We start from the raw sequence: 18,991 nt of genomic DNA on the forward strand, positions 1-18,991 counted from the left end.
CCACAGCTTGCGTGCGATCCCACATTTGTGGATTACACTGATCTGCTAACATGCAAAAAAATAAATTTTTAAGGAACATTTTTTACTCGAGAGCTTTTTTACAATTGGAAATGGTTAAATCCGGATTTGCTGCTCATCTTCTTTAAAAAAAAAGACACTATTCCAGTTCGCATTGATTGTCCTGTCTCTACAGATTTGGTAAGTGTGTGATCAGTGTTTTTTGTTTATGTTTATTCAGATGGCAAAGTTAGTTAGTATTGTCAGCAGTACTCCTTCAGTTTTTAAAGACATACCTTAGTCAAAATGATTCAGTTACTAAGTTTACAGTAATATTACTACAATATTATGTACTGAAATATCCGCTCTAAATGCTGCTCTTTGAATGTAAACACCTTAAACAAACTACTGCCGTCGTGTAGGATTTTCAACACATTTTGCGATAAGACTGCTGTTTGACACTATTCTCTGCATCCACCGAGTCTCTGCATCTACCGAGAAATGCAGTTTTTTTTTCTCCTGTTCAGCGTGCCGTATCAAATTCCATTAAAACAACACTTTTCCAGCAGTTCCTCGCATCCATTATCTCGTTTGTCATGGGGGCATGCATAAAATATTCCTGAATAAAATTTAAAGTGCCAAACTGTAGTTAAAGTCGACAAATTAAGAATGAAACACCAGAAATTACATGAAACTCCAGAGGAAATGGGGATAGGGCGGTGACGCAATGATGTTAATTAAATTATGTGCTATAACATGTAAAATGGGATCATGAAAGGAATATCCAAAAAGCAACTCATGTAAACACCTTAACCATATTATTGTCTTATTCAGATTAAGGCAAATTATTTGATTACTGATGTCCATGTACATGTAGTCACTGTCTATCTTGCCTGCGTCTGTATTTGTTTTGCCTCTGTGAAAACTAGCGCATGCTCGAACTAAAACTCCCCTTTTCATGCAAACCCTTCCCTCTTTCGCCACTCGACACTCCCACCTAAACAAAGCTGGACTCACCCATTTTACTGACTTTTTTCTAACTAGAGTTGTGAAAACACCCTGATGAGACACGGATGGTTTAGTGGCCCTTCAAGGTGGACGTTCGTGATTTCAGGAGGCATGGCTTTGACCGACAGGGGAGGGACTGTGTTTTCTAATGGTTGGCATTTTGGCAACTTTAATTGTTTTATGTTTAATCAATCTATGTTTGTAAAATTGATGAAGTTAACTTAATCGATTTGTTTTGGGACAACATAAAGGTATTTTGTGCATTTTTTTATTTAAATTTTTTAACATGTGAAGTAATAGCATTATTCCACTGATCAGAATGTTCTGGTGTTTTCTCTATTTTTCACAGCAGCCCAGTTGTGTTGAAATTATACCCACAATCCCTTGCATCCTTGTTTATTTGTAGGCGTGACAACAGTAACTGCTGAAAAATCGGCTTGTTCTAGTTTAAAAGTGCAGTTATGATTGTTCCAAAATAACATTTCTTAGCTATACGAGGGGGAAAAAAAAGCATACCCCGGTGTCTGGTATTCTCAGTGGTAACTTGTTTTTTAGGGTGTAAGACCCATCTCTTTCGCACCCACCCACACTCGGTGAAATAGCACACGGTGGGCTTTAATAAATAAAAGGATAAAGCTGTGCGGATGATTAAATGGTGGTTTCAGTCGCACTAATACGAGGTGTTTGAGTAATGGCGTCCCGTCGCGAGCAGGTGGGAGCGGGTTGATGCAGAGCCAGCGCCTGGACACAGACCTTACGCATGTGTTCATCCAATCCCAGCTGCTGGGAAACATTTATTACCGGCCTGTTGTTCCGGACCTCTGCACCTGCTGTGAACAATGCCATGTTCTCTCTCTTTCTCCCCTTCTCGACAAAATGAGAACAACAACTTCATTTCATGTTTGTTTCACCTCATGCGGTGTTAATATGTGAGTGCTAGATCAGTGTTGTCGTCTTCTGTGGAAGTTATTAATAACAACAGTTCATTCTTTAGAGGGTAGTTATTAAACATGGTCGAGGTCTGCAGAAGCATTGTTTTGATGCCAGATTCCAGACGGTCTAAAAAGCAAGCTTATTTGTATAACGCTTTTTTTACAATAATTATTGTTTCAAAGCAGCTTTGCAAAAGGTACACATTATTGCAAAACAATCAAAATCAGAAACGTTAACATTATTAGTAACTATAAATATATTAGTTACTAATAACTTTATTAGTTATTAATAACTTTAACTAATAACTAATTACACTGTAAAACCCAAAAAAGTTGAGGTAACTCAAACCATTTGAGGAAATCGTTTGCAACAAACTGTTTAAGTTCAAAAACTAATCCTAATGCGTACAGTGAACTAAATCTATTTGATTAAAAAGCTATTTGAGCACAGTAATACACAATAAATTAAGAGAACTCAAACCAAACGAGGACTGAAAAACTCAAGTTAGTGCAACTCAAACTGTTTGATGAAACTGATTGCTACAAACCATTTGAGTACTGTGAACTTACTCCATTTAAGTTGAAGTATTAAGGTATTTAATTAACTCATTACCTTCAACACTGAGTTCAAAACTCTTTTCAAATGAGTAGAATTATCTTTCAATACATTTTGAGTTAACTGCACTCATTTCATTTGATAAAGTTGACTGTTGGGTTTTACAGTTTACTAATAATGTTATCAGTTAAAGTTATCCTATATAAACGTCGTTAACCTGCTGTTGTATAGTATATAGGTGATGTCTTTGTGTACATGTTTAATAAAGTGTATCTGTGTATTAAGTGTATGTGTGGTCCTCGAAGTCCTTGGATGATTGGCATCATCTCTCCACGGGTCTTGGGATGGGCATCCCCTGGTGGAAATAAAGAGCAAATAAAATAATGTTAGCTAAAATAAAGTGTAGCTGCTGTTCATAATGTGTTTGAACTAGAGATGTCAATCAATGTCAATGTGAAAATGAAGTGCTATAAATTGAAATAGGAGTTATATAAACACACATAGAAACAAACTTGTAAAATATAGAAGTAGTTCAAAAAAGTGCCTGGTGCATTAAAAAATAACTTGTTTATTTGGAAATAAAAATTAGTCAAATACCCTATTGGATACCATCAATAAAGTCCATGAGGTCAAAGTGCCAATACGTTTAAAGAAGGGCTCCCATGTTCCCTGTTCTGTGAAATAACGACCGCTTCTAACTGCTTTTCTCTTAATAATCCGAACATCCCTTCTAATTTTTGGATTTAATTACATGTGCATATGCTAATGGAGCGCAGAGAAGAGCGCTGCTTGGCACGCATACGTCTTGTCACAGAACTCGTCTGAGTGCGGAAGTAAAAAATAGCCACATGGGGAAGCGTCTTGTGTGATAAATGGATTTCAGCGCTTGTAGATTTTCCTGCAATCAATTACTTTATCAAGAGACTTTCTTTTCTGGGCCTGAACATCTGCTGTGCTCTCATTCTCCTGCTATGGCAGTAATAAGAGGAAATGTAACTTTTAAATGTGACTGATATCAACTTTACTGACCTCAAACTCTTGGAAAGCTCAAAACTTCTACAGCAGGCAAACAAACATTTAGTTGCAGGACGCAGAATCTATATCAGATTGATTTAGAGGAATCTTGTCTGGCCCGCTGTAAACATTAGCTTGTGTTTGTTTGTGTGCTTTCAGGGGTACCTGCCCGCTAATGCGGAGCGGAGGGAAAGCACGCTACAGAGGAAACGGAAGGAATACTTTGGCTTCATTGAGCAGTACTACGACTCTCGGAATGACGAGCACCATCAGGACACATATAGACAGGTAACAGACCACGTTTAGTTCTAGATGCCTCCATTTTTGGATACTTTTCCAAAAATAGGATGGACATTGCTGTTCTGTAATATGCATTACACCATAAGATCTGCTTGACTAGTTGAAGGGTTAGTTCACCCAAAAATGCAAATTCTATTACTCACCCTCATGCAATTGGTGAGAGCTTCCTCATCCTCCATAGACCGCTATGGACTAGGGCTGAACAATATATATACATACATACATACATACATTAGATATTATATATACTGTATGTTAATAGATTATAATTTATGCAGATGCACTGCATAGAAAAAGACTTGATCATCCCAGTCAAGCTACTCAAATCATCTAGTGAAATTTTATTCATATCACAGTAAATATTGTGGCAAAACAAAATATTGCAATGTCGGATTTTCCCAATATCATTCAGCTCTACTAAGGTCTTGTTCAGAGTCAGGAAAGGTACCAAAAAACGTCCTCAAAACAGACCATATTTCTACTGAGGTTTATTCAAGCTACTTTTGTACATGCATTAAGCGAAAATAATGACTTTATTCAACAGTTTGTTCTCCTCAGTGTCAGTATATTGCGCACATTCGCACACAGTGAGATTAATTTATGGAGAAAAAAATATTTTTGTAGCTTGAACATATTTTGATTGTTCAACTGATGTTTTTTGGTACATTTCGGGACTGTTGCGGAAGATGAGTGAGCTCTCGGACTTTACTTAAATGATGTTACATTTAGTTTTGAAGACAAATGAATGCTTCAGGGGTTTGGAATGACATAACGGTGAGTAATTAATAACATAATTTTTCATCATTTTGGATGGTGTAACACTTTAGATATGTTAGAAATTAAAATTAAATTAGCAAAGAAAGTGGCTAGTTTAGCTAGCACAATAAACATAACTCGCTCAGAATATTGATTCATTACAAAATATTTGACCTTATCAAATGTGGCCAATGTTTAAAATCATTTTTACTTGATGTTTTTACACGCAGACATTTTAGTGCATGATTTCTTTGCAGTAACAAATTGAGTGCGAGTCGTTTTTTGTTCGTCAAAAACTATAAAATGTATAAAACTTTAAAAGCTATTGCTATTTTATGTTGTTATATGCAATTATGCACTGTTTATTATTATGATGATGATGATGATGATGATAATAATTTTTATTATTATTAATATTATTAATAAAATAATAATAATAATAATAATAATAGTAATAATAGGAATAATAATAATAATACTGCTACTACTACTACTACTACTACTACTACTACTAATAATAATAATAATAATAATACTGCTACGACTACTACTACTACTACTACTACTACTAATAATAATAATAATAATAATAATAATACTGCTACGACTACTACTACTACTACTACTACTACTAATAATAATAATAATAGTAATAATATTAATAATAATACTGCTGCTACTACTACTACTACTACTACTACTACTACTAATAATAATAATAATAATAATAATAATAATACTGCTACGACTACTACTACTACTACTACTACTAATAATAATAATAATAATAGTAATAATATTAATAATAATACTGCTGCTACTACTACTACTACTACTACTACTACTACTACTACTACTACTACTACTACTACTACTACTACTACTACTACTACTAATAATAATAATAATAATAATAATACTGCTACTACCATGCACCACTACTACTACTAATAATAAAAAAAATTATAATAAATAATAATAATAATAATACTGCTACTACCACTACTACTACTAATCATAATAATAAAAATAAAAATATTACTAATAACAATACACTAACAAAAATTATAAAAACAATCATATAGGCAAGTTTGCATAACATATATTTTATACCCAATTTTAATTCAAAGTGGTTTCAATAAACAACAATAAAAGAAACCTAAAATAAAATGAGTATAAAATTAATTAAAATGTAACGTATACTAACCATGTTCCGTACACTTTTTGCTATTCAGCGGACTCAATGTTTGTGTTGTCATTCTCGGGGTGAATACCTATTGCACAATCCAAATAATAATAATAATAATTCCTTACATTTATATAGCGCTGTTCGGGACACTCAAATCGCTTTACACATTGGGGGGAATCTCCACATCTGAAACCAGTGTGGACCATCCACCTTGATGGCGTGACGGCAGCCAGATTGCGCCAGAATGCACACCACACACCAGCTGATTGGTGGAGAGGAGAGCCAATTATGATATAGGGATGAACAAGGGCCAGAGGGCAGATTTTGCCAGGATGCTGGGTTAAACCCAGCAAGGGACATCCTGGCATTTTTAACGCCCACAGAGTCAGGACCTCTGTTTAACGTCTCATCCGAAAGACGCCGCTCACTGACAGTATAGAGTCCCCTTCACTATACCGGGGCGCTACGACCCACACAAACCACAGGTTGAGCGTCCCCTGCTGGTCTCACTAACACCACTTCGGGCAGCATTCCACAACCCATCACTGGGAACCACCCATACACTCTTACTTACACACATACACTACAGTCAATTTAGCTTACCCAATTTACCTATAGTGCAAGTCTTTGGACTTGTGGGGGAAACCGGAGCACCCGGAGGAAACTATGTGGTCATCACGCTCAACTGACGTTTAAATATTCCTATTTTAAAGCATTTATTCAACAAAATATAATTTATTTAACAATTTGTAATGACATAATATGGTAGAACTGTGTGATGCATAAATTAAATTCAAATGTATATTGTCGCTGCTCTAAATGTCTCCCTTCCCAAGTGACACTCGCCCCTTTAGCTTGCCCACTTTCTATATTCAAGCGCATTAGGTGGGCGTAGCAAACTTATTTTCTTGGAAACATATGGCAGGAGGGTCTCTATTGTGCTCGGGGGTGAAGGAGTGAGCAATAAAGATTACACAGATATATAGCTTGTCTACAACCTGTTAGTATTTATTCAGAGATTGGTGTTAAAAGGTAATCTGTATGGAGCATCGTTGTGTACGGAACATGATTAGTCTATGTGCAAACTATATTATAATAATCTAAAAATAATATTTATTTAATTTCTGTTATGAATTGATGTAATATTTCTTGAAAAATGTTTTTGATAGAAAGCAGTTCATAGGCTGTTCATATGAGATATTCTTTGTGAAAAAGGCCTGCCACAGTACTATAAAGTTCTACTTTTAATTGAACTTTATGCTGGATACTGGCAATAATTAGCTGAATCAAAGACCCTGGAGATGATTCAGAACTTCCTGTGATTTCCTTTTAACTTCCTGACTTCCTGTACATCTCAGCACGGCCAGTGCTAATTCTGCCTTTAATAGAATTTTTTTTGTTTATGTTTTAGTTCAGAGCCAGCACAGTTCATCTGTGCCAGAAGTGTAATGTAATGTATCTGTGTTTTTGGTCGTGTTTACCTACTGATTGAGGTATTGGCAGCAGCAGTACGTTAGCTTTGCCAAGACACCATTATGTTTAGAAATGCCACCAAAAGACTGAGTTTGATATTTAGATCTAGCTGTTGCTGTCAGTCTGATCAGATAAATGTAGACATGATTTGCCAAAAAAAAGTTGTTTGACAACAACAACAACAACAACAACAAGATTATTATTAACAATAATAATAATAATAATAATAATAACAATAACAATAACAATAATAATAGTTTAACAATAATAGGCGGTTCAATCCACTGTGGCAAACTCTGAAAAAGCAGGGAATAAGCTGATAGAAAGTAAGTTAACATTAATAATAATAATAATAATAATAATAATAATAATAATAATAATAATAATAATAATAATAATACTACTACTACTACTAATAATAATAATAATAATAATTATTATTATTATTATTATTATTATTACTATTATAAAAATATATAAATTGCATATATGTAAGCCTTTTAAATTAATTTTAAAAAGTATATTCTGCTAAAAGTCTTGGTCTGCATTTAATTAATAACAAAATAAATAAATAAATAGCAAAAATGAGTAATATTCCTTTGGAATATTTATATAATAAAATCAAATCTTCAGAAATAATTTTAATAATTTTTTTTATTATTTTCTGTTCTATTATGGTTTTTATTAAATGCGGCCATTAAATATTATTCAAATTGCGTTATTTTACATTATTAAATTAAAATTAATACAATTTTATATTATATTATATTATATTATATTATATTATATTATATTATATTATATTATATTATATTATATTATATTCATTAAAAATACAAAAATAATTTTTATCAAATGGTTAATAGCCGTTTTCTCCAGAACGAATGATTTTACAGATTTGAATCCTTCCCCTGTTCGTAGAAATATATATGTGCATTTGTTTGTGTTTGTCATCTCTGTCATCTCCACATTTTGTATATATGTGTGTGTGTTTTCTGAACCATCAGATTCACATAGATATTCCCCGGATGAGTCCGGAAAGTTTAGTTCTGCAGCCCAAGGTAACCGAGGTAAGAGGACAGATGGAGCGCCTAAAGTTACGTCCATCAGTCACCCGAAAAAAGCATGTCACTCAATCATCAACCATCTATCTATCTGTCTGTCTGTCAAACTGTCTGTGTGGTCGGCCAGCTGAGTCGCAATCCCAAAATTTTTTGATGGAAAAAAAGTGTTAAGGAACAAAGGAAGAATAATACCTTTAAAAATTAAAAATGAAGTCAAAGAAATCCAAGATATTCTTCTCAGACACAGCCCCGAAGGCCAGGCTGGTTTCTCTTCGAGCTTTTCTCGCTAGTCCGTTCTGTCTTAACCTGCTTGTGCCCCTCTTTTTGTGTCTCTTCCCTGCAGATTCACATTGACATACCGAGAACTAATCCTCTTATACCTCTCTTTCAACAAGCTTCTGTGCAAGAGGTGAGACCTTTGCAACACCTATTTTACTCAGCTCGACCCCATTCATGCTCACAACTCACACCCAGCCAACAATAATAGCAAATGCTAAAAATATACTAAATTTAAAAAGGTTTTTATTTTTCTGTAAGTTCACACTTTCAGCATTCAAAAAGGATTCGGTGTATAAATATGAATATGAAAATACTCTCGCTGATATTCAATTTTGAATTTTGCACCTGAAATGGGTTCTACAGTTCATGACATGTAAGTGGTTGAAGTAAATCCACTTAAACAGGTAGTTTACCCCAAAAATAAAAGTTACCTTAAAATGCTGCTCAATGATACCCACTGACTTTCATAGTAGGAAAAATAAATGCTATGTAAGTCAATGAGGATCCTCAGCTGTATCCCATCTAGACTTCATCTCTCTCCTGTGTTGCAGTGAAGTCTAGATGAGATACAGCTGAGGATACTCGAGTCAGTAAAGCATAATTTTTGTGACCCTGTCTAATAAATAATATTTTACATTACCGTGAAGGTTGGGTTTAGGGTTAATGCTAATAAAATACAATTATTGCGTAATTTAATAAATAATATAAATACTTCTCGTTAACTTCCGATCACAGCTGTATCTTTTCTAGCAACAACTGCAGAAAAGATCCAAGCTGCTGCATTTTCATCATGTTTATTAAAAATTTTCTTCTGAAATACATAAAGGTAAGCAACTGTTTATCTGGGAGAGGAATAGAGAAAATATTCTAGCAACGTAAACAGTGTGTATCTTATGTGAACTAAGCACATCGTCCAGTTATATTGAACAATAATTATAATATTGCCGTCTCCATAAACATCCATGTGTATTTTAAAAACCTTAAATGGTATGTTTTGCTTGTAGTTATGTGTATTTGATTGTCTGAAACCTAAAGTAAATGCGCTCTGAAAGCTCTAATCACACAGGTGTGATCATACACTTCAGGGACCAGCCAGCGCTGATCACACGAGTGTGATTATACATGTGAAAGGGTTAAAACTAAATGAGAAAAATAAATGGTGAGGGTAATTTAAATGATTAGTTCACATAAAAAAAACTCTCATGTTATTTCAATTCACAAGCGCCTTCATTCATCTTTGGAACATATATGAAAAAAACTGTAGCACTGTAGCAGTCCAAAAATAACAAAAAACAAAAAAAGAACCAAAAATTTTTGATGTGACTTCAGTGATTCAACTGTATTTTTGTGAAACTTCATGAACTATTTTGTGCATCAAAAAAACTGTAAAAACTACGTTTGACTATGTACTCACACTAGGCATGGTTGTCTTGAGCTGTGCCCAGGTGAAATTGTCCCCCCTCCCCTCTCCCCCTCAGCCCGCACTCACATTGCTTTTTTTGCCTTCCGAGCCTGAGCACGCTTGCTACATTGATGATGTGACTATTCAGTTTAACAGAAAAGAAGCGCTCTCGCTCAGTACAATGTTGATTGCTTTGGTTATATTGTTTTGTATTAATTTATGTCGTTTGTTATGCAGTGACATACAGTTGACCAATTTTGACCATCATAAATGTTCATGTAAGTCCACGTGCTGCAGTTATTAGGAGGTTTGCTGAAGGTGCAGCTGTCGTGTAGCAGAGTGTTTGCATATTTAATAAACTATGACTGTTTGCGTTCATCTAAAAGTAAGAAAGATTAATGAATCTATATGAAATAGTCCCTTAAAAGTGATGTCACATCTTAAGTTTCGTGCTCAGGCGCGCTTTGCACTTACACTACAAGTGTATTATGCCAAAGTCCAACCGAACTGTGCTTTGGCACACCTCTTTCAACCAGGCCAGGGTCGGCCGACTGAACACTGAATACCAAGAAAAAAAAAAAAAAGATTTTTAATCCTGCTAAATTTCGCTATCTATAATCCATAATGATAACTCTTGCATAGTAGTCCAACAACATACTTTAACATCTGTCACTCGATGACACTTGAATCCCCTGTCAGAAAAGTGTAGTGGCTGGGAATGAGCTTTTTACAGTGTCTGGTATAGCGTTATGTTGTTTTTGTGTGTACATAGATGAATATGACCACGGTGTAAATGCACAGTACAGTTATGAGCTTATTGCTACATTATATCGTTATGATAACATGATATCGTTGCCTTCAGTGATACCAAAAAATAACGCAACTGGGGAAACTAACCAACTTCCCATTCACACTCGGTTTCAAGGGCCAAAGAGAAGGGGTGGGAGTAAAAAATAGCCCAAGTTTCTGCTCCAAACCATTATCTGCTTTGTTTTATCTGAGAAGAACCTTTAATTTCGAATGTCTTGATATGTCTCTACTTAGATTTAATTTAATGCTTAATTTGATTTTTATTTATGTAATTTTTAAGCATTTATTTCTTATTTTCTAGACTGCTAGTGAGCAATTAGACGACTAATCAAACTTTTTTTTAACTATTCAAATCATAATATTGAGACTTTAATTGCCTACAAGTGCCTAATGAAAATGACTTGTCAGAGGAAAACTGCAGTAACGATTGTGAATGTTGAAGGGAAAACACATATAGTGGCCTCAATAACATTTTAATAACTTATTGATAATCTAGTGCTTTCTAGTGACCTTTGAATTGGTTCATTTGAAAGTAAACATTTTGCTCTCTTAAATATACATTTGAGGACGAAGAAAATAGCTGAATGCTAGTATCTTGCAAAATAGCTAGTAAAATATTATGTACCTTGATCATGACAAAGACAAAAGAAAGAAGTTACTAGAAAAAGGTTAGTAAAATTGCTATGTTTAATAATGTGTTGACAAAAACTATTTTCTCCATCAAACAGCCCTGTTATATTAATATATTTTTTTTAATATTTACAATTTATCTGGAGGGCTAATCATTTTGACTTAAACTGGATATATTTTTATGTCTTTAAGGCCAGTTTGTTTTTATTATTCTTCGAAAGTGCAATGTTTTGTTGATGCGAGTACACAAAGATAATCATGTAAAGTCTTAGGGGTTCGGAAGATGTATTACTATTGTCTCTAGCATCAAAATTGGCCTATTCGCTTGTTCATTTTCCATACTCTCCACAGACATTTCAATAGCGCACATTTTTCTAGGTTAACAGTAGATTGAGTGTCTATGTGAAGTTGCTATTTGAGGTCGATAAAGGATAGGTGAGCGTTTGCATGTCCTGCATAATGTATTAGACCTGCCATTAACAATCTGTCTATCTTAAACAGTGTGATTAACTTAATCATATCCTGTGGATTCAAAAAACCCATAAAAAACAAAACATATTGTGCATCTTCTAGAAATAAAGATATAAAAGCTGTCACTGCGATGGTACCATTTCAAATTGTACACATTAGTACTTAAAGGGTACATCTTAGTACCTTAAGAATCCATACTGGTACATTAAAGCTATATATTATGTCTGCTAACTAAATAAATGGATAATGTATTCGCTCCAGGCGCTTCAGTAAACTCCAACTCACTCATTGATTTCTGATTCCTGCTAATATGTACTGGGCTTTTGGAGAAGAGCAAGATCTTGCCATGACAATATCGATGGTTGGAAAGAGAAACGAGGCAGGAGGATGTCAGTTATGTGGTGAAAGCCACATTACCAGTCTAAAGTCTTTGATAAATGGAGCTTTGATCAAAGAATAGAACGCAGATGAGAAAGCCGCTCCATTTGATCGACAGGGTCTGTAAAAAGCAAGCGTGAGCTGCCTTGTACACATTTATTGTTTAGGACTCAACGTGAGAGATGAGTTTATTTGGGGATGACAGTTACATTACGCCCTGAAAGGAGTGCGGGAGATGTCAGTTGTATGCGTCGGAAAGAAAAGAAGAGACTCGCATTTCCCCTCTTGATTTAAGTCAAACTTCAAGTTTTTATTCTTGACACATGGGGAGGGAAAAAGCAAAGTAACCATAACTTTAAATTAAGGTATTGCCTCTAAAGTAAGGAACGCAGAAGTCCCAGAAAAGTTTCAAAAGATCAAGTTAAAAAACAACTTTTGAAGTTAAAAGAGCTGAAGTCTCAAAACCACATACATGAATATGGGAATGCATGGGATTTTGCCAGATAGCAAATGTTTTATTTAACCATTTAATCTTTTGTTTTAAACTTTTTTTTATAAATTGTTATCAATGACAAAGCTAAAATAGAGAGCTCTAGTTTAATGATCTTGGCGCAAAGTCTAAAGCGCAGGGTGCAAAAGCATTAAAGGCGTGTCCGAATCCACCTTTGCTATTTTAAGGACGAAAAAATACGCTCTACGTATTTTATATCTGATTCTCTTAATGAGTTATTGGTGTGTTTTGAGAATAAACCACTCAGAGACTCATCTCCCAATCCCTTTAAGAGTTAGTTGTGTCATGCCATGGCGCATTTGCTATGCTCATGGCGGATTTTGTAAGTGTAAAATCTGAACACTTCACTAGCGAGAAAACAGTCAAACAGAGCATCTGCAGCGTGAGGATAAAGAATGAGCCTCTACCTATCTGCCTTTTTTTCATTTTCTTTTTCTCTCTTTTGTGGACAAGGAAACGGTGTTGAACACACTCCACTGAAGACAGCCATTAGCCTACATAATTAATTTAATTTAAGGCGCAAAGATTTGTTTCAAAACTATTTCTAAATTCAGTTCTAATTTAACGAATAAATGAGCAATAATAATGATGTGTGGCCAAAAAACTGAGTTATCCAAACACACGTCCTGTGCCCCATATGTTCCAAAACCTGACAGGTGGACAAATCTAAGCTTGTTTTTAATAAAACAAATATAAATATGCATATAATACATAACACTGCCAACAATAATAACATCATACAAAAGCAAATTGTTATGAATAAACTAAAAAAGCCCCCCAAGATGAAGAAGGCATGGAGGCAATGGTTTTTATATTTATGTAGAAAGTAATATTTTTTGTAATATTTAAATCCTTTAATTCTTTTTCACTTGTAAAGATATTTGCGTATTGCTGTACATCCTCTGTGTATTAAGCAATGTGTAAGCGAGGCGCACAACTAACACACTCTGCACTGGACTTTAGACCTACTTTCAGCTGGTCTATTGCACAGTCTTTAGTTCCTCAAAATAGCAACGCGCCAACAATGCGCTTTAATACACCTCTTTTCTAGACCGAAACACCCATACGCTCATGGAAAACCTGGAAAAGTCAAGGAAATTTGACATGCCTTTTTCCCGGCCTGGAAAAGTTTTGGAAAAACAGAAAAACCCACAACGTTTTGGAAAAGTCATGGAAATTAGTTTAACAAATATCTGTGTACTTGAATTAGGGCTGCACGATATTGGAAAAATCTGACCTTACAATATTTTGTATTTCTGTGATGATTTAACAGGTTTATTTGGATTGATTGGGGGCTTTTGCAGAGGAGTGAATCTCCAATAATATATAACAAATAAATTACAAGCATAGATAAATAAAATATAGTAAAGAAAAAAGTGAATTAGAGTTTTCAGGTATTCACTATTCAGGTACAAATATTGAATAATCAACACTGCATAGTCTTCATTGTATATTATTTAGCCTTTATTAAAGTTACAAGAAAATTTCTTGTGGCCGGATGTTTTAAAATTTTAAATATTGAAATGTTCACACAGTCACAGGCCTTAAAGTGACAGCTTACTCAAAGATTAAAATGTACTCACTATTTACTCGCACTTCACTTGTTTCAATACTATAGGAGTTATTAAATTATATTCTTTTTGTGTTCATTTAAAAAAAAAAAAAAAAAAAAAACAAGTGAAGGGTGTAATGAAAATGGCAAGTAATTTTTGGGTGAGCTATCTTTTTAAAAATGCATGCAGACGATCAAACACCATTATGATTAAACTCTATATTAAACTATAGTCCCAACATTGCATATTCTGCGATGGGACTATTGCGGATGCAAACATTGCGATATCGATGCTAAAACTTGAGCCATAACTTGAATATAGGTTAGTTGTCTTTACTTCTTTTCTGTCCTTGGCCAAAAACTTGCTCTCACATTGGTAGTGCTGTGAAAGTCAAAATCAATTTTACATAGATATAAAAACAAATTTACACACAGTAGGTTGTTGCGTGTTCTATGATATGCTGTAATAAATTTGAACGTCTTTGTTTTTCTTAATATTTATCATGTATATGTAGACATTACATGAAACATTACGTCATGAAAATGTACTTGATAGTTCTGGAAATGTCTTGGAAATGTCATGGCATTTTAGTAGTAAAAATAGGTATGAACCCTGCCCATGAGTCCACAAAGTGGTGCAAATGGATTTGCTGTTTACACAATGTGGTGGAAAATGGGAAAATTAGGGTTGCGCTGGTCTGAAAAAAGCAACACGTCGCGGCAAACACATCTTGCGCCTTATTGTGCCATGTGTATGTTAGGGCCCAGAATGTTCGTGACCATATTAGAAATTAGGGTTAGGTCTCGCCAGAGATTAAAAAGAAAAACAAACATGCAAAGGTTTATTATAAATTTAAAAAAAGCACTTTGTCTTCAATAGTTGTGTTTCGTCAAAGCACCATATCTTCCCATAAATATCCACTTTAATTTATCATTACATGCTAGAACAATTAATGAATAACATTTTTTTGTTTGGTCATACTAGGTGAGATTTTTAATTTAATGTATTATTGCATTTTCATATTTGAAATTGATTTGACTCTGTTTGTGCTTAATTCATTTAAATGTAGTTATATAGTAAAGCTGCCATTGATTAAAAATTTTACTGGTCGACTTGTAGTGGTCGTTCACGTTAAACAATTAGTCAACTGTTTGAACAGTTATTAATAAACCATTTAAATCATAGTATAAATATAGAAATCATACAGTATATTGAAATTAGTTTAAATTTTAATATACTACTACTACTACTACTACTACTACTACTACTACTACTAATAATAATAATAATAATAATAATAATAATAATAATAATAATAATAATAATAATAATAATAATCTATAAAATTGGGAAGACCTAATCCTCCTAGGTCCTTTGGTTTATTTAAATGTCTCTTATTAATTCTGACAGTTTTGGTACCCAAATAAACTGGTTATAATAGATTTTAGTTTACATTAAATCATATAGGGGAATAAGAAAGAGATAGTTTAAAACATGTAAAACGTAAAACAACCATTTATATAGCATTTAAGAACTAACTAGTCTTTTAGAACTAACATCATTATTAAGATGATCCACCGTCTTTTCCCTATCATTATACCCAAGTATTTAAAGGAATTATTAGCTATTTCAAACTTTATGCTATTTCATAATCTTGGTTATCAGATATTATTTAGGCATTAATTCAACCCCCCCACCCTCCCCACCCCCCACAATTTATTGTAAAACCAGAAAAACTAACAAAGTCATCAATATGATCAATTAATCGTGGAATAGATTTTTCCGGGTCAGAAATGTATAAAAGTATATCATCTGCATGCAAAAAAAATGTTGAATATTAGTTTATTTAAAGGGATAGTTCTCCCAAAAATTTTAATTACCTCATAATTTACTCTCCCTCATGTGGTTTTGAACCTTTATGAATTTCTTTCTTATGTTCAACACAAAATAAGATATTTTGAAGAATGGGAGCCATTGACTTTCATAATAGAAAAAAAAATGCTGTGTAAGTCAATGGCTGACCGCAACCATATCTTCCTTTGTGTTAAACAGAAGAGACTCAAATAGGTTTTAAAAAAATTGGAGTGAACTATCCCTTTAAGCTTTCATGATCATTTATATTAAGTAGCAACAAAAGACCGCTTACACTTATGAATTAAATGAATCACATTTTTTGTTGAAGAGCAAAATAATAATATTTAAAAGCAAAAACAAGCTTACCTCCTTGTTGCTTATCCCTTTGGTGGCTTATTTAGCTTGTTTTAAGGAAAATCAAACATAATTTTAAAATATTATTTCTGAAAACAAGACTATTTTTTTTTTTTTTGTCTAAAAAAGCTTTTTGATTCAAGATTTTTCAATATTCGGACTAAAAACAAGACAAAAATTCGAAGTAAGAAAGGCGTTTTTTTGCAGTGTGTACTCAATCTTACAGTTTTAAATGTGTCATATTGGAAATCAAGACATGCTGTCGCTAATAATTAAATCAAAGTGTTTTCTCATAGGAAACGGACACGCAGTCTCATGCATAACCATGAGACACTTGACACATCATTGATTGCTGTAGTCATTTGCCGTGTCACAATGTGTGAAGTAAACACAATGTACATTTTAAACCCTGAGGTTGAAAGCGATGCAAAGAAGCTCACAATTAACCAACTTTCACTTACAATTACGATTGATGCTTACCATGTCTTCTGTGATGATATACACAAGCATGTCTATTAATAAATCAGAAAATACAGTTTAGTTTTGAATTGAAAGATGCTTTGATGACAATGGTAATACAAATCATTTTTAAAAAAAAATATATGCAGTTTTAATTAATTGCGAATGCCCTTTTATGAATCTTTTTATGTTTTTGTTTTTATCACAAAACATTCAGTTAATATAAACTCATTCATTTTATGAGCTTAAATTCTTATTTAATGTTTTATAATGTCTTTTTTTTTTTACATATTTTAATTATTATATAACTGTTCTGATGTAGTTTGTTGCATATCTTGTCATCCAATAAATATTTTTATCAATCAAAGTGAACTGCCATAATGTTTGCATCAAAACGCACGCACGCACGCACGCACGCACACACACACACACACACACACACACACACACACACACAAAAGACAATACATGAACAATACATACATTTAGACATGATTGTCCAACCTATCCTAGCTTTAAACTAAGCCTACATCAAACTTTAACCCTAAAATGTGGCCAATAAATGTGTTGTACCAAATCCCACATTTATGTAGATCTCAGAAAATACAGTTTGAATTTAAACTGAAATATGCACTTGACGAAAATGTTTGCACATTCCATAGAAAACTAAATCTGTATTATTAATTGTGTATGCTGTTATAAACTCAAAACATTCTTTATTGAAAATATTCTTTATTGAGAACTCATCGTTTACTGCAGTTGTCAAGACATGCCGGATAAATGTCACACACCTAGGCTATTAATCTGATCTTTCTTTTACAAACTGCCAAATACAAACTCATTCATTCATCTTATTTTCGGCTTAGTCCCTTTATTATCTGGGGTTGCCACATTGGAATGAAACGCCAACTTATCCAGCATATGTTTTACACAGTGGATGCCCTGCTGCCCTGCTATGATATGCATCTAAATGCTTACACAACCACTCGTGACCTTAGAAAAATAACAACAACAGAAATCATAACTAAAAAGAATCTACATTTTGAATAAATTTAAATGCCATTGAAATAAAGGCAAATATAATATATAATATATACAGTTGAAATCAGAATTATTAGCCCCCCTTTGAATTTTTTTTCTTTTTTAAATATTTCCCAAATAATGTTTAACAGAGCAAGGAAATTTTCATAGTATGTCTGATAATATTTTTTCTTCTGGAGAAAGTCTTATTTGTTTTATTTTGGTTAGAATAAAAGCAGTTTTTAATTTTTTAAAAGCCATTTTGAGGTCAAAATTATTAGCCCCTTTAAAAGCCCCTATATGTTTTTTTTCGTCAGTCTACAGAACAAACCATTGTTATACAATAACTTGCCTAATTACCCTAACCTGCCTAGTTAGCCTAATTTACCTAGATAAGCCTTTAAATGTAGCTCTAAGCTGTATAGAAGTGTCTTGAAAAATATCTAGTCAAATATTATTTACTGTTAACTTGGCAAAGATAAAATAAATCAGTTATTAGAAATGAGTAATTAAAATTATTATATTAAGAAAATCTTCTCTCCGTTAAACAGAAATTGGGGAAAAATATTAAACTAGGGGGCTAATAATTCTGACTTCAACTGTATAAAGACTTTTGATATAGAGTATGTGGCTGTAAAAAAAAAAAGTACAAAGTATCCAAATAAAAAAAGAGCTATCTGTACAAACAGAAATATGCAAGTCTTTCTAACAAAGTGCCTGGTGCATAAGAGAGAAAGAGGTGTATCCTATATAGGTGGCTTGTCAAGCCCACTCACCTAATAATGCACTCTTTTTTTTTTAAACTTAATCACTGATTACAAAAAATCTACAGATATGCTAAGCTTATACTAAAACTACAACCATAACCATAAAATGATAAATGCTACACCAACCATCCAGTCCTAGCTAAAGTAAACCTAACCTTCAAACGGTAACTCTGAAATGTGACTGGTCAATAGCGGTGTTGTACCATAACCCGCA

The 18,991-nt window shown here is 33.4% G+C and overlaps 1 protein-coding gene across 3 annotated transcripts in view; it reads left to right on the forward strand.

Annotated features, from left to right (window-relative positions):
* The window catches only part of tbc1d22a (TBC1 domain family, member 22a), a 308,060-nt gene that overhangs the window by 64,176 nt on the left and 224,893 nt on the right, over positions 1–18,991 (forward strand). Inside the window, exons 6-8 of one of the 3 annotated variants that reach the window (XM_056455444.1) lie at positions 3,667–3,795; positions 8,233–8,295; positions 8,633–8,698. In XM_056455444.1, coding sequence (XP_056311419.1) covers positions 3,667–3,795; positions 8,233–8,295; positions 8,633–8,698 — 258 coding nt within the window. The remainder of the gene's footprint in view (positions 1–3,666; positions 3,796–8,232; positions 8,296–8,632; positions 8,699–18,991) is intronic. The other 2 variants (XM_056455446.1, XM_056455445.1) reach the window with 2 other exon arrangements.

Source organism: Danio aesculapii, chromosome 4 (assembly GCF_903798145.1).
Source record: "Danio aesculapii chromosome 4, fDanAes4.1, whole genome shotgun sequence".
Lineage (NCBI taxonomy): Eukaryota > Metazoa > Chordata > Actinopteri > Cypriniformes > Danionidae > Danio > Danio aesculapii.